Source organism: Dryobates pubescens, chromosome 17 (genome assembly GCF_014839835.1).
Source record: "Dryobates pubescens isolate bDryPub1 chromosome 17, bDryPub1.pri, whole genome shotgun sequence".
In the NCBI taxonomy this organism is placed as follows: domain Eukaryota; kingdom Metazoa; phylum Chordata; class Aves; order Piciformes; family Picidae; genus Dryobates; species Dryobates pubescens.
In genome coordinates this window covers 8,537,045-8,550,165 of record NC_071628.1, presented here as the reverse complement: position 1 = coordinate 8,550,165, position 13,121 = coordinate 8,537,045, and the positions used below count along the sequence as shown (strand labels likewise).

General features: G+C 48.4%; 1 protein-coding gene across 1 annotated transcript in view; it reads right to left on the bottom strand.

The window, feature by feature from the left end:
• Window positions 1-355: 355 nt before the first annotated feature.
• SMAD6 (SMAD family member 6) overlaps window positions 356-13,121 on the bottom strand; it is a 45,806-nt gene continuing 33,040 nt past the window's right edge. The window contains exon 4 of the mRNA XM_009903935.2: window positions 356-915. Coding sequence (XP_009902237.2) covers window positions 374-915 — 542 coding nt within the window. The 3' untranslated portion in view covers window positions 356-373. The remainder of the gene's footprint in view (window positions 916-13,121) is intronic.

Here is a 13,121-nt window from a genome sequence, read left to right as displayed (position 1 = left end):
TTTTTTCTTTTTCTTTAAAAAAAAAAAAAAAAAAAGGAAAAAGAAAATCAAAGAAACTCTGTATTGAAAGAATTCTCTAAGCCAAAGTGCATTCTCTGTTCTTTGTCCATATACACATTGCACCGTACATAAATAATTACATTGTAAAAATGACTCCATAATTACAAGTATAATATATATTTTCATATAATATATAAAACTTTATATTAAATCTAGGTAGATGATATTTGGGATAGTTTCCTTGTCTCTGGGTTGGGGGGTTGGGGGGTTGGTTTTTTTTTTGTTGGGGGTTTTTTTGGGGGGGCTTTTTTTTGTGTGTGTGTGTCTTTTTGTTTGCTTTGTTGTTGTTGTTGTTTTGTCAGAGGCTTGAGCGTTATCGATTGTTGCTCAGTAAGATCTCCAACCAACACGGGCAGGAGGTGATGAACTGCCTGGAGTAACAGGGTCCCCAGCCCTTGGCGAAGCTGATGCGGACGCTGTTGGGGTCGTAGGGCCCGTCGGTGTAATCCAGATCGGCTGTGTGCTGCAAGAGGCAGGACTTCTCGTAGTCAAACACCTTGATGGAATAGCCTGGCATCACCTTGCGCACGATCAGAGTCCTACAGTTGGGGATGTCCAGTGTCGGGGAGTTGACGAAGATGGGGTGCTCGCTGCGGTTGTAGGCCCACACGCCGTCCGGTTCTTTGCTGAGTAAAATCCCGTAGCCGATTTTACTCCGAGTCCTTCTCACAGTCTCGCTCCTGTTCTCCAGGTTTAGCTGTCCGAGGCAGAAGCCGTTTCCTTGAGGTAGGTCATAAAAGATACTGACAGACTGTTCGTACACTGTGTAGAGGCGGCCGACGCGCGTCCGGTGCTCCCAGTAGGCCACGTTGCACCAATGGCTTCTCTTCATGGCATCGGGGGACGTGCTGGCGTCTGTGGGGAAAGCAGAGGAGGAGTCAGGGTGTGCTCTGACCATCAGGAAAAGGATGGGTATGGAGGGTAGGTACACGGCTCTTCCCACTTGGTGGCTTTGCTCAGATGGGAACAGAGCCTGTGTTCAACCCAAAACCCATCTCCAAACCAAAGTCTAAGCCAGAGACTGTCTCCAACCCAAAGCCCATCTTCAAACCAATGTTCGTGCTCACTCAAAGCTAATGCTCAAAACTCAATGCTGAACCCAAAGCCCACCTCCTACCCCAAACTTGTGCTCAGTGCAAAGCCTGTCCTCAGTACAGCTGATCTTCAACCATGATCAAATGCCACCAAGAAAGAAGGCTCAACAAAAAGCTAGTGACCCAATGGGCCACCCGCCAGCTCCCAAGGAGCTAAAACACCTCTTTCTCTTCTCTAATATCATGCTCAATCCTGTGTCCAGCAGCCAAGACCCTATGTACTTAAGATGTGCATTTCTACCATCAAGAGCTGGCACCAATACTCTACCACTCAGCCATGGTTCCCCATGCTCCTCCAGCATTGCTGTTGGTGTACCCTCCTTTTCAAAGGCCAACTTGTGTCCATGAAGTGCTTGGATGACTGATCCAACAGTTATCTCTGCTATGTAATACTCTTTGACAGCAATGCCGATGTTCCCACAGGGAACATGAAATCTGAGGAGGCTGCTATGAGCTATACATGTCCTCCTACAAAGCCATTGGAACAGCAAGAAATGTCTCTTCTTTCTAGGAATTAAATTCAAGGAACATGGGAGAGATACAGACTGCCAGAAAACTGTTGAATTGATGTTGCCTCCAGAATGAAGATGGAAACTCTCAGTTCTTAAAGCGCCCCAATGAAGGCAAATTAACCTCTCCCTGAACATCATTCCACCGGTTAGCAGAAAGCCACCCTGGGATTTTAAGCAAGGAGCTCTGCTCCGTGCCTGGCATTAAGCTCCCTGACAATCTATCACGCGCCTGTGGCCTGCTGACCCCTCTGCCTTCGTGCCATCAGGTCCGATTAGCTCGCACTCGGGGTGATGCCATTATTTTGCTTCACAGACCCCATTGACACACCGGATTTCGAGCGTGGCCCTGCAGCCCCCACTCCTTTTCAGGCTCAAATTACCCCAGAGGGGAAGGGGCTCTCCTCCCCATTAACGATCTCTGAGCTCAGCGGCTTTGTTAGAGTTTTACTCCAGTTGGAACCACACAAATTTGAGTGGAGGGAGATGGGGGGGGGGAGGGGGTAACTGGGCAAGTGGGGAGGCAGCAGGGCTGGTGGGATGCCTTTTGCCAGAGGCAATGCTTATCATCTTGCACCCTTCACCCATCACAGGTCTAAAGCACATCACAGGTCTAAAGTACCTGCCATATGAAAAAAGGCTGAGGAGATTCCCACTGGACTCCGGAAGAAAATATTTCCCCATGAGAACAGCTGGACATTGGAATCATCTCCCAAGAGAACCAGTGGATTCCTCTACACTGGATAGTTTCAGGACTCAGCTTCACAGGGTGCTGGGCCAGCTCATTTCAACTACACTATCACCTAGAAAGGTAGGAGTAGATAATCCTTGGGGTCCCTTTCAACCTGGCATTCCGTGTGTAACTCTGGGTGAGAACCGCCCCCAGCTGCCTACTGCCCATATGATGCACTAAGATGCCCACCAACAACAGAAACTTTGATGAAATTGGTGATAAGAAGTTTCAGAATCTCTTTGCAGATTTTTCTGCTGCACTTGCAAAAATGATGCTAACCAATTTTATGGCATTAATACAAGTCTGACCCAAACAGTCTTATCTAACTGAACACTACTGAAGCAAGACCAAAGCTACATTTGGACAAGCCCCTGAAATCAACAGCTTGGCCTGGACTAAAATCTTTTGACCTTCTCCGATAACATCCCCTGGTCTAGCATCATGCAGACAGTGCACATGCTCTGTGGTGAATAGTTCCAGATTTTAAGAGGTGAAACAAGATGTAGCTCATAAAGGACACAACAGCAGAAAGAAGAGGTACCAGGCAACTGAGCTTCATCACCTTCCACAGTGCCAGTTTCTACAGTCATCTTTCCTGTGGGACATCCTGCAGCTGAGATGTCCTCAACAGCTTTCCAAAATGCTTCTCCAGCTTTCAGGCTTGCTGTTGCCCCACTCAAGTGATGCTGGGGGGGTTACAGGCAAGCTCAGAGCTTTTCATCTGCTGAGCCCAGGGGCTGGTAGCAATTACCAAGCTCTGCATCTGTTTAACCTCCCAACCTACACAAAGCCCTGCATGCCCATTAGCTAAGTTGGTTTTGTTATTACATTTTGTAGAAACTACCGCTCAGCCCCCGAATTTCCCTTACAGACTAAGAATGGGATAACTTCAAACCTCAAGGCCCTCCATCAGATGAATTAATTGGAGGAACAGCCAGCAATAAACATTTAAATAGGTGTTTCCCATGGTTTACTGCAAATTAACATACCTAGTGGAGAAAAGTAAAGTGGGAGGAAACCGGTATCTGTTCTACCAGAACACGTGTGTTAGGACCAGAACATTGTGATAGGATGAGAGGGGATGGATTTAAGCTTAAGGAGGGCAGATTTAGACTGGATATTAAGAAGAAATTCTTTACAGTTACAGTGGTGAGACATGGGAAAAGGTTGCCCTGGGAGGCTGAAGATGCCCCCATCCTGGGGGTGGTTCAGGGACAGGCTGGACAAGGCCTTGAGCAGTCTGATCTAGTGGGAGGTGTCACTGCCCATGGCAGGGGGGTTGGAACCAGATGATCTTTAAGGTCCCTTTCAACCTAAACCATTCCATGATCTCACTGAAGGTGCCACCATCCCTGCTTTCCTAAAACTGGCAAGTATCTCGGCAAAACTATCATGCTGGAAACAGGAGAAGGGTTTTTTTACACCTCCTGCTTTCATGCATCCGAAAAGGCCGCATTAAAAGCACTTCCATGCAATTTCTGGCATGAGCTTCACGTACCCACCCATCTCGAGAGTGAAACTTTCGTTTCAAACTCTGTCACCCTGTCACGGCTCCAGCCCAGCAGCGACAGCTCTGCTAGCTCAAAGAAGTCCTGGAGATGTCAAGTTATCCTTCACATGGACACGAGTTTTAGGTAACTGCGCATCAAGAAGCTAAAAGCTTCCTTCCCACCCCTCTTCCCCTGGCCAGGGGTGGAAAAAGGCTTTCAAAGCCATGCACCAGCTGCTGAATCAACCTGCCTGTGACCCACAAGCTAATAAAACACCTTAAAAGGAGACACTTAAAAGGTTCATGCAAAAAGCCTCTGGGAAGCCTTCACCAGGTCTCTCTTCTCCCCCAACCCTATCCATCGCCACCCTTGCTGGCTGCCTCGCTCCCCGTGCCACAGTGGGTTCCTTTCCCTTCTTTTATCTCCCAGTGCACTCAAGCAAACCCTGCCGAGATGAACTCATTGTGCAGCCCTGACATAAAGCAAGAGCTTCAGAGCAAGGCCCTCAGACAGGGGGGCCTGGGCTGTATCTTATCCCCTGCCAAGGATTAGTTTTGCCTCCAGCTATTAGCCACTACCACTGGCAGAGAGCAGGGGCGGCCGGCAGTGAACCATCTCTGCCTTTTAAACACACACTCTGGTTTTACTTCCTTTTTTTTCCACGCTGCCCTTTACGCACAGACAAGAAAGTCTAGTATTTTTTTGGAACTCTTTTCCCTTTTCTGTTGGAACAGAAGCAGGATTGTTAGCTTCCTGTTGGAAGAAAGGAAAACGTTTTGGTCCCACAGTGCCTCCCTCCATAGTAAGGAAGCATTTTTAACCACGCCATCGTAGGCAGCTACAACTTCCAACAGCTACATTTAGGCTGGCGTCAGGGCTATCTCCTCCATCAAAGCCACCTTGATCAGATGGTCAGACTGAAACTCTGGCTCTTGTTTACTCCTTCCTCCGAGTCACCGTTTCCGACGGCTCGCAGCAGCCACAGCCAAAAGGAAATTCAAACAATTTAAGATGAAAAAAAAATAAAAAGATAGGAAAGTAAAAGGCAGAATGAAAAGCAGAACTTCAGAGAGAGAGAGAGAGAAGTCCTGCATGGCTCAGGCGAAAGGAATCTGGAAATGGGAACAAATGCAAAGAGCAAACACCGTGAATCCTGGTGGTGTTAGCAGCACTGCTGCTTTTGCTCCCCGCAGAGGGTGGAGGTAAAGAAAATAACTTGAGGTTTTGGGTTATTTGTGATTTGATGGTGTTTTATGCCAGTAAAGTTCAAAGCCATGCTTTAGAAGAGAAAAGAAAGATGCTTTTTTCCCCAAACAAAAGGCTGCACGTTCCCACTGCTTGATGTTGCACTTAAAAGCAGGATGGAAAACATGGGCAGATCACAAAGGGCATGAAATATCTCTGATTCATGCTTCAGCTCTTCTGAAGCCACCAAAATCTCTTCTCAGCAGGTCAAATCGCCCCCACGACACATGGCTGCAAGTCAGATCTTGCTACAGAAGGAAAGGAGGGTGGGATAAGAGATGAAGTGGGATCTTCAGAAGTGTCCCCATGACTCAGCTCACCCCTCATTTTCACATCCCATGCCCTGGTACTCCTGCATCACAGGCAGCCTAATGCTCCTCTGGCCACGGAGGTCCATTACATCCATTCTCAATGTCTTCCCATCCAGTTTTATTTCACTTTAGACTCTTGTTAGGTACATGCTGAGTCTTTTTTCTTCTCTCTGCTGTAGGTAGCTTATACCCACAGGCAGGAGAATGGAAGCAGGAAGGGTATAGCCTGTGAACAAAGTGCAGCTCTGGAATCCCAAGCACAGGAGAGACATGGACCTGTTGGATTGGGGCCAGAGGAGGCCACAGCAATGATGGGTGTGAGGCCAGGCTGAGAGAGTTGGGCTTGCTCAGCCTGGAGAAGAGAAGGCTCCAGGAGACCTTCTTGGGGTGGTGAAACCCTGGCCCAGGTTGCCCAGATTGGTGGTAGATGCCCCATGCCTGGAAGCATTCCAGGTCAGGTTGTTTGGGGCCCTGAGCAACCTGCTCTTGTTGCAGATGCCCCTGCTGACTGCAGGATGTTGGAATAGATGACCTTTGAAAGTCCTTTCCGATCCAAACCATTCTATGGTGGGCTGAGAAAGCCTGGCAAGAGAACACGGGCTTTTCCCCAGCAACTTTTAACAGTTCACCAGGGAGCCCTAGGTTAAAATAATCACCCATTGATAACCTTAGAAACAGGCTCCATGGTAAGGAAGGGCTTAAAACTTTCCACAGCAGAAATGGAATTTTTAGGGCTTTAAGTAAAAAAATAAATGAATTGTCAATCTGCCTGAGCAAAGTTCACAACTGTTTTCTTTAAGCCAATACATTTAGAATACCTCTGCCTCACCACTTTCAGCTGGAATGCATCACTGTGGCCCCCCAGCAGCCCCTGAGCTGCAAGCAGCACCATGACAGATGCCATCTCCTGCCATGAGATCCTGCCTATTTCAGTGGGGAAAAGCTGATCATTGTCCTCTGGGGACACATGACCACAAAATGCCTACCATCTGTCTGTCCATCCTCACTGGGAGCAATGGGGTGGGGCTTTGAAGGCATCTTCCCATCCTTGGAGGAGCTGCAGCTTTTGGTGAGCCATGTTTCGGCCAGCAGCCACTTTGTCAACCCATGAGAAGAAGGCTCCAATATTGGCTCCATTAGATTTAAGGTAACAATCCCAATCCCACCAGCAAGTGAACACAGGAGGCTGGGTAGGACCTGCGCTGCCATCCCGCAGTGACTCTGGGGACACTGGAGCACTCACGGCAGCAGGTTGTTCTCTGTGCTGACCCCAGGGAAAGATATGATGAGGATTGGGACAGCTTAATCCCCTTTTCTAACTATTGGTTTCACTGATGAAGGAAGAAGTTGTGTGTTACAACAGGACTATGGGTTTGTGCAAGGAGATGGCACTTGGGTGCAAAGCAGGAGGCTGGAAACTCCTAGGTTTCTCCTGGACCTATTCCTAAAGGTGCAGAATCAACTGAGGATCCTTTAATGTCCCAGCTTTTACCCAGAGAATCTTTCTCCCTAGCTCACAGAAGCCCTGAAAAACTGTCACCAGCTCCCCAGCCAGTGATTGAGGTCAGCTCTAAGGACAGCAGTCTAGACCTTCCCCATGCTGCAGAGCATCAAAGTCTCTCTCAGATTTCTGTTCTGCTCTGCTGAGAGAGACAGAGAGTTTCAGCCCAGCTCACACCTCAATTAGAAGAGTGTGATTTCATATTACAGTTAATCTGGTGTCACTGCACTTGTGGTAGGGTCCCAACTCCTCCAACCCCAGCACATCTCCTGGCACATTCCCATTCCTCATGTTGGATGTGGCTGTCGTGCAGTTCCAGAGACTAGTTCAGTTCACTCATCCACCAAAAACCAACACCAAACCTTGATGCCACCATACCCACTATGGAGGAGGCAACTTCCTCCTTCTCCTTCAGTCTTTACCTTGGAGGAGAGCTCTGGTGCTCCGCAGCCTCCTCTGTGAGCCGATTTAATTTGTTAACCCAGTAGATGATTAACTTAGAAGAACACTTGAGCTGGGCTAATTAATTCAATTAGTTCAAAAAAGGGTCTGATGGGCAACAGAGCTGGTGGAAGAGACGCATGCAGAGGTCTGGGGGGGAGAGGGGGACATTTCCATGGCAGCCCAAGAAAACAAAAGCAACACAGGACAGGAGCCAATGCCAAGAATTAAGATGAAAACAATTTTCTCTGCATAAAAGAAACCACTCTGTAAATTCACCAGCTCATGTTCACTGTTTTTTCATATCCTTCAAAGAAAAACACAGCCCCTGCTTAGTTCTGGCCGGAAATTTCGAAGTCATCATCACTTAGTTTATTTTCAAGATACATTCAAGGAGTTTGCTTCTAATGTACCTCCTCTGGCCATTAAATATGCAGCTCAGAACAGAATTTTAAGCTATTTTAGCACTTTGGGACTTTTTCTTTTTGTCAGCTCCCCTGCATGGTTTACAAAAGTCTTTTCAGCTGAGGGTGAAAAGTCCTAGAAAGGAAAAAAACCAACAAAGCCACAACTGGAAAAGCCCCACTCAGGTATTGCTCACTGATGTTTTACTGTGTTACTTCTAAAGCCAATGTTTTGAGAGATTTGGGTGAGTTTGGGGTTGGTTTTGAGTGGAACAGTCTCCACGCAATCTCAGTCTCCTTTGCTCACAGCTTTCACAGGCACATTCACGGCTTTCAAGTTGCAGGGCTGTGCCTTGTAGCTGGTGTGTAAAAGTTAACACAACAATGTAAATACCATCTTCAAAAGGAGCCCAAAACATAATCACCTACGTTGAGTTGCCAATTATGAAAGCACCAGACCTGTCATCAACCAGAATTTGGCTGAGACTTCTCCACTCTTGGAAACCAGCCCTGGGGAGTTTCAAGCTGGGAAAAGTCCTGGGGTCATGCTTGGCATCTCCATCAGTAACATCCCTACCCTGTGCCCCAACCAGCTGGGAGAGTGGGAAGAGAAACAAGCTGGTAAATGACATGGGGGATAAAGTGGGAGGAAGGTCATAGAACCACAGAATTGTTTTGGTTGTAAAAGGCCTCTAAGATCATCAAGTACAACCATCAACCTAAGACCACCATGGCCTTTAAACCATGTCTTGGAGTGCCATGTATTTCTTGAACACCTCCAAGGATGGTTGGCTCCAGTCTCCACCCTTTTTCTGTAAAATCAGGGGGCTGAAAATCTTCCATACATTGTCTGGTTGGGCTTGGCTTTTTATTCCATCAGCTGGAAAAGGTACTGTCTACGTTTGGAGGGGAGAAGGTTCACAGAATGGTAAGGGTTGGAAGGGACCTCTGGAGATCACCCAAGTCCAACCTCTTAGCCAAAACAGAATCACCTAGGATAGGACACACAGGAATGTGTCCGAGCAGGTTTGCAATCTCTCCAGAGAAGGAGATTCCACCACCTCCCTGGGCAGCCTGCTCCAGGGTTCCAGGACCCTCACAGCAAAGAAGTTTCTCCTCAGGTTGAGGTGGAACTTCCTGTGTCCCAGTTTGTCTCTGTTGCCCATTGTCCTATCACAGGGCACCAGTGAAAAGAGACTGGCCCCATTTTCTTGGCACCCACCCTTAAGGCATTTATAATCACTGATCAGATCTTCTCGCAGCCTTCTCTTCTCCAGTTCATTCACTGAGTGCTTTCCACAAGGCAGAACTGCAGGGTGGGGGATGCTGGGACCAAAAAACAGGGGGGGAAGCAATCCCTTTTCATAATTTCTAGTTGGAGAACCTGCATGTTTTCAGCTCCTCCAAACAATCATGCATGCAATCTCTGCTCTTTTTTCCTGAGAGCCTGAAAAACATTGAGAATCCAGGAGAAACCACCCCATCAATCACCCAGTGGCAGGTTTCCCTTTTAGCCTCTGCATCGTCCAACGCTCCCTTCTCTGCGCTGCTCCTGCCTGGCCCTGCTCCAGCCCTGGCTATTAATTAATCCGGGGGCCGCCGGCTGTGATCCCAGCGATGCCAACCACATCCGACTTGGGCTGGGCTGGTGGGCAGGAGCTGAGCTGCCCAAATCCTGTGGGAGCTTCTGAGCTCTCTTCTGCTCTTCCAAGCTGCTTTGGCTTTGCAGCATAATTTTAGGTGCTCTTAAAAATCCTGACTGTTGCCCTCAGGGAGGGGAATAACCTGCTGAAGGACCAGAGCTGTGGCAGATCGGAGCATCCCGTGGTGGAGCAGAGGCTCTGGAAAATGGGATAAATAAATAATCATCGTTTTTGCTCACAGAGAAGTTTCGTCTGAGAGCTTCAAAGCGTTTTAAAAGCAGAAACTAATTAGTAGGTCCCTCTGAAGAGAAACAGGAATAACACCTCTTTCCACCTCCATCGTGCCTCTCAGGCAGAGCATGTTGGGTGCTGGACTCAGCTTCTTGCTGAGCCTGGGAATCATCCTACCAGAAGGTGATGGTCCAGAGGCTTGGGCTGTAACTGGCTCACAGTGGCTTTAAATGAGGGGATTTCTGCCAGTGGGTTGAGAAGGGACTGGGCTGATGGAGATGTTTTAGAAAGCCAGATGCTGAGCTGGTGGGAACATCACTGAGGTGGCTGCAGAGATGCCCCCAAAGCCAGTGTGTGCCCAGGTGGCAAAAAAGGCCAACAGCATCCTGACTGATATCAGCAATAGTGTGACCAGGTTTAGTGGTGAGCTGGCAGTGCTGGACTTGACTTGATGATCTTAAAGGAGTTTTCCACCCAAACTGATTCAGCGAATCTAATGTTCAAGCTTCCCCATTCCCTGCTGCCATGCTTGCTAAGAGCATCAGAGCATCCCCATAGGCAGCAGGATCACTGACCCAGCACAGGATGCCTCACACACACGCCCTCAAGAGACAAGCAGCAGGCTGAAAAAACAGGGTCCTTTACCCCTCCAGTTGTTAGATAATTTGAGAGCACTGAGCTCTCCTGAACACAGAGGGCTGTCCTGCAAAGGGCACACAGCCAGGCAAGCACAGTCACCTCCTCACACTGCTCTCTTCAACCCCGAACTGCAGTTCAGCTCCCTCCTGCAACAAGTAAAATCTGCTATTTGACAGAGGCAAATACTCAGTGGTTTCTCTACAGGAGGTCTCCTACAGATGTCCCAGACTGGCCATACAAAACCCACTCCCCAAAACAGCAGCAAAGCTGGAAGCTCTGGGCTTCAAAGCTTGCAGAAGACATGGGAAATGAAGACTGGCTGTGACTGTGGTGGCTTTGCCACGCTCTTCTATTTCAACAAACCAGAAAATGAGTAGAGACACTTCCCTGGGAGGCATATCAAAGCAATACCAGATAAAAATGTCACTGTCAGATTTTGAGAGCTGCAATTGTGCTCCAGCCTCAGCTGTTTGCCCCAGAGCAAGCCTGAAGCTACCCACTGCCTCAGCTCCGTGGGATTTAGGGCTGAGAAGGAACCGTGGGGTCTCAGAGTAGAGGCAGATGATGGTGAGAAGCAGCAAGTGGTCTGAAAAAACCCAAGGCCACCCTGATTTCTCTGCAGCAAGGATGCCACGTAGCCACGAGCAGCCTCCTGGAGAAGAGCAAGGCGCTGGAGGCAGATGTCTGCTGGCTCCATGCCAATACCACCGCAAATATCAAGGGCTGTGAAAGCTTTAGGAAACTATCACCGACCTGGAAAACAAGCTGTGATGGAGGAGTGCCGGGCTGGGGAGGCTCCCCGGGGGCCACAAGCAGGAGTCCATCAACTGTTTTTCTCCATATGGGCTGGGAATGAGCTGTTTTGCTCCTCCCTGGCTGGCTCGGTGCAGAGTCTGGCCCCAGGAAGCTCTAAGACACCGGCCAGGCACCTCTGGGAGGAAAGAAAATCTTGGGCTTTCATTCACAAAATCATAGAAGTTGGGAAAGAGCTTTAAGATCATCGAGTCCAATTGTAATGCAACTACCCACACCACTAAACTATATCCTGAAGCACCACATTTACAGCTTCTTGAACACCTCCAGGGACAGTGACTCCATCACCTCCCTGGGCAGCCTGTTCCAATGCCTGACCATTCTTTCAGGAAAGAAATTGCTCCTAATAGCCAACCCAAACCTCCTCTGGCACAAATTAAGCCCATTTTCTCTCATCCTATTCAAACCCTGCTGGTACCTCTACTGGTTCTGGCTTCCCCAACCCAGCCTCTGCTCTCAAGGACACTGACTGATTAGCTCTGCTAAACAATTCTACCCCAGCATCCTTTTAAGAGGCTTTTTTCCCAGCATGGTTATCAGTGCCCTCACATATATGGGAAGCTTACAGAGGTTGACAGTGAAATGGCAAGTCAGGCTTTGTTCTTGTTGGCCAAAGCCCAAGATCCTTCCCTGATAAAGCTCTCCCTGAGCCTCACTGTCTGAGCAAGAAGGGGAGCCACAGCTCCACAGCTGCAACCACACGTCACGCCGTTGTAGTTGCTTCAGATCCTTGCTCGTGGTGGATTTGCCCAAGTTTTAGAGGGAATTAAAGGATTTTTGGCGCCAGCATGGCCTTTGTGAGGGAACAATCTCTCTAGTGCAAGCCAAGTTGGTCATGCTGAAAGGATAAACCTGTACAGGGAGGTCCTGGGGCTCTTATCTGTTGAAGAGGAATTAAAAGCTATGGGGATGGAGTCTGTGCGTGGTGTGAGCACCCATGGGAAGAACCCAGAGGAAGATGGCCAGCATCAGAGATCTCAGGGCTGGAAGAGAGCACAGGGATGGCTCCTGCCCTCCTGCTCACACGTCTGCAGAGCTGCAGCTAGGCCAGGAGGAACGTGCAGAGATGCGTGCATGCATGTGCACCCACACGCACCACATTTTCCGATAGCTAGTTCATCTATTTACGTGTAAACATCTTCTGGGTCTAGTCCAGCCCTTACTCTAAGCAAACAGCTTGCTCCACTTGTGGCCAGCATCCATGGGTTCTTACTCCCACTTAAAGCAAAGACTAAACAATGACTTAAGCATCTCAGGATTTAAGCCTTCTAGTTGGTCCCTCACCTCCACCAGTGAAGTAACAAGGACGATGTGCCGGCGGTTCCTGCTTTGCAGGAGAACCTACCCCACCATGAACGTGGTGGACCATAACCCTTATGCCATCTGTGTACCATGGAGGATGCTAAAGGAGGGGCCCCCTGGCCTTTTTTGTCTGAAATCCACAAATCAACAAGCCAGAGGAGCAGATGTGGCATGGGGCATGCATTTCTGCTGACCTGGGATATGATCACCCCCAAAGACCAAACGCATCCTGCCTTGTTTTGACATTCCCTCAAATGGTACTTCAGGACATGGTTTAATGGCTGTGGTGGTCATTTGGACTTGATGATCTTAGAGGTCTTTTCCAACCAAAACAATTCTATGATTCTATGCTGTGAATCTCTTGAAGTGTGGATAAACAGCAAGAAAATTTGTGTGAGGGATCTGTGCATGAAATCCACAACATCTGCAAGCATCACTGCAGCAACATGTGGCTTCTGAAAGCCCCTGAAAGCATCTTCACAGTCATCTCCCAGATGACAAAACTCCTAACCCTGTACTTGCACATGGAGGGTGGAGGTGACTCATGCTAATTACCCTCCCTGGCCAAGAAGGAGATGTTTTCATTTCTCAAAACCACAGTTTCTTTAAAAAAAAAGAAAAAAAAAAGAGGGGAGAGGATAGGAAAATACCAAAATACACAGAGAACTCCATGGGATACATCCTGTTCTGTTGCACTAATAGGAA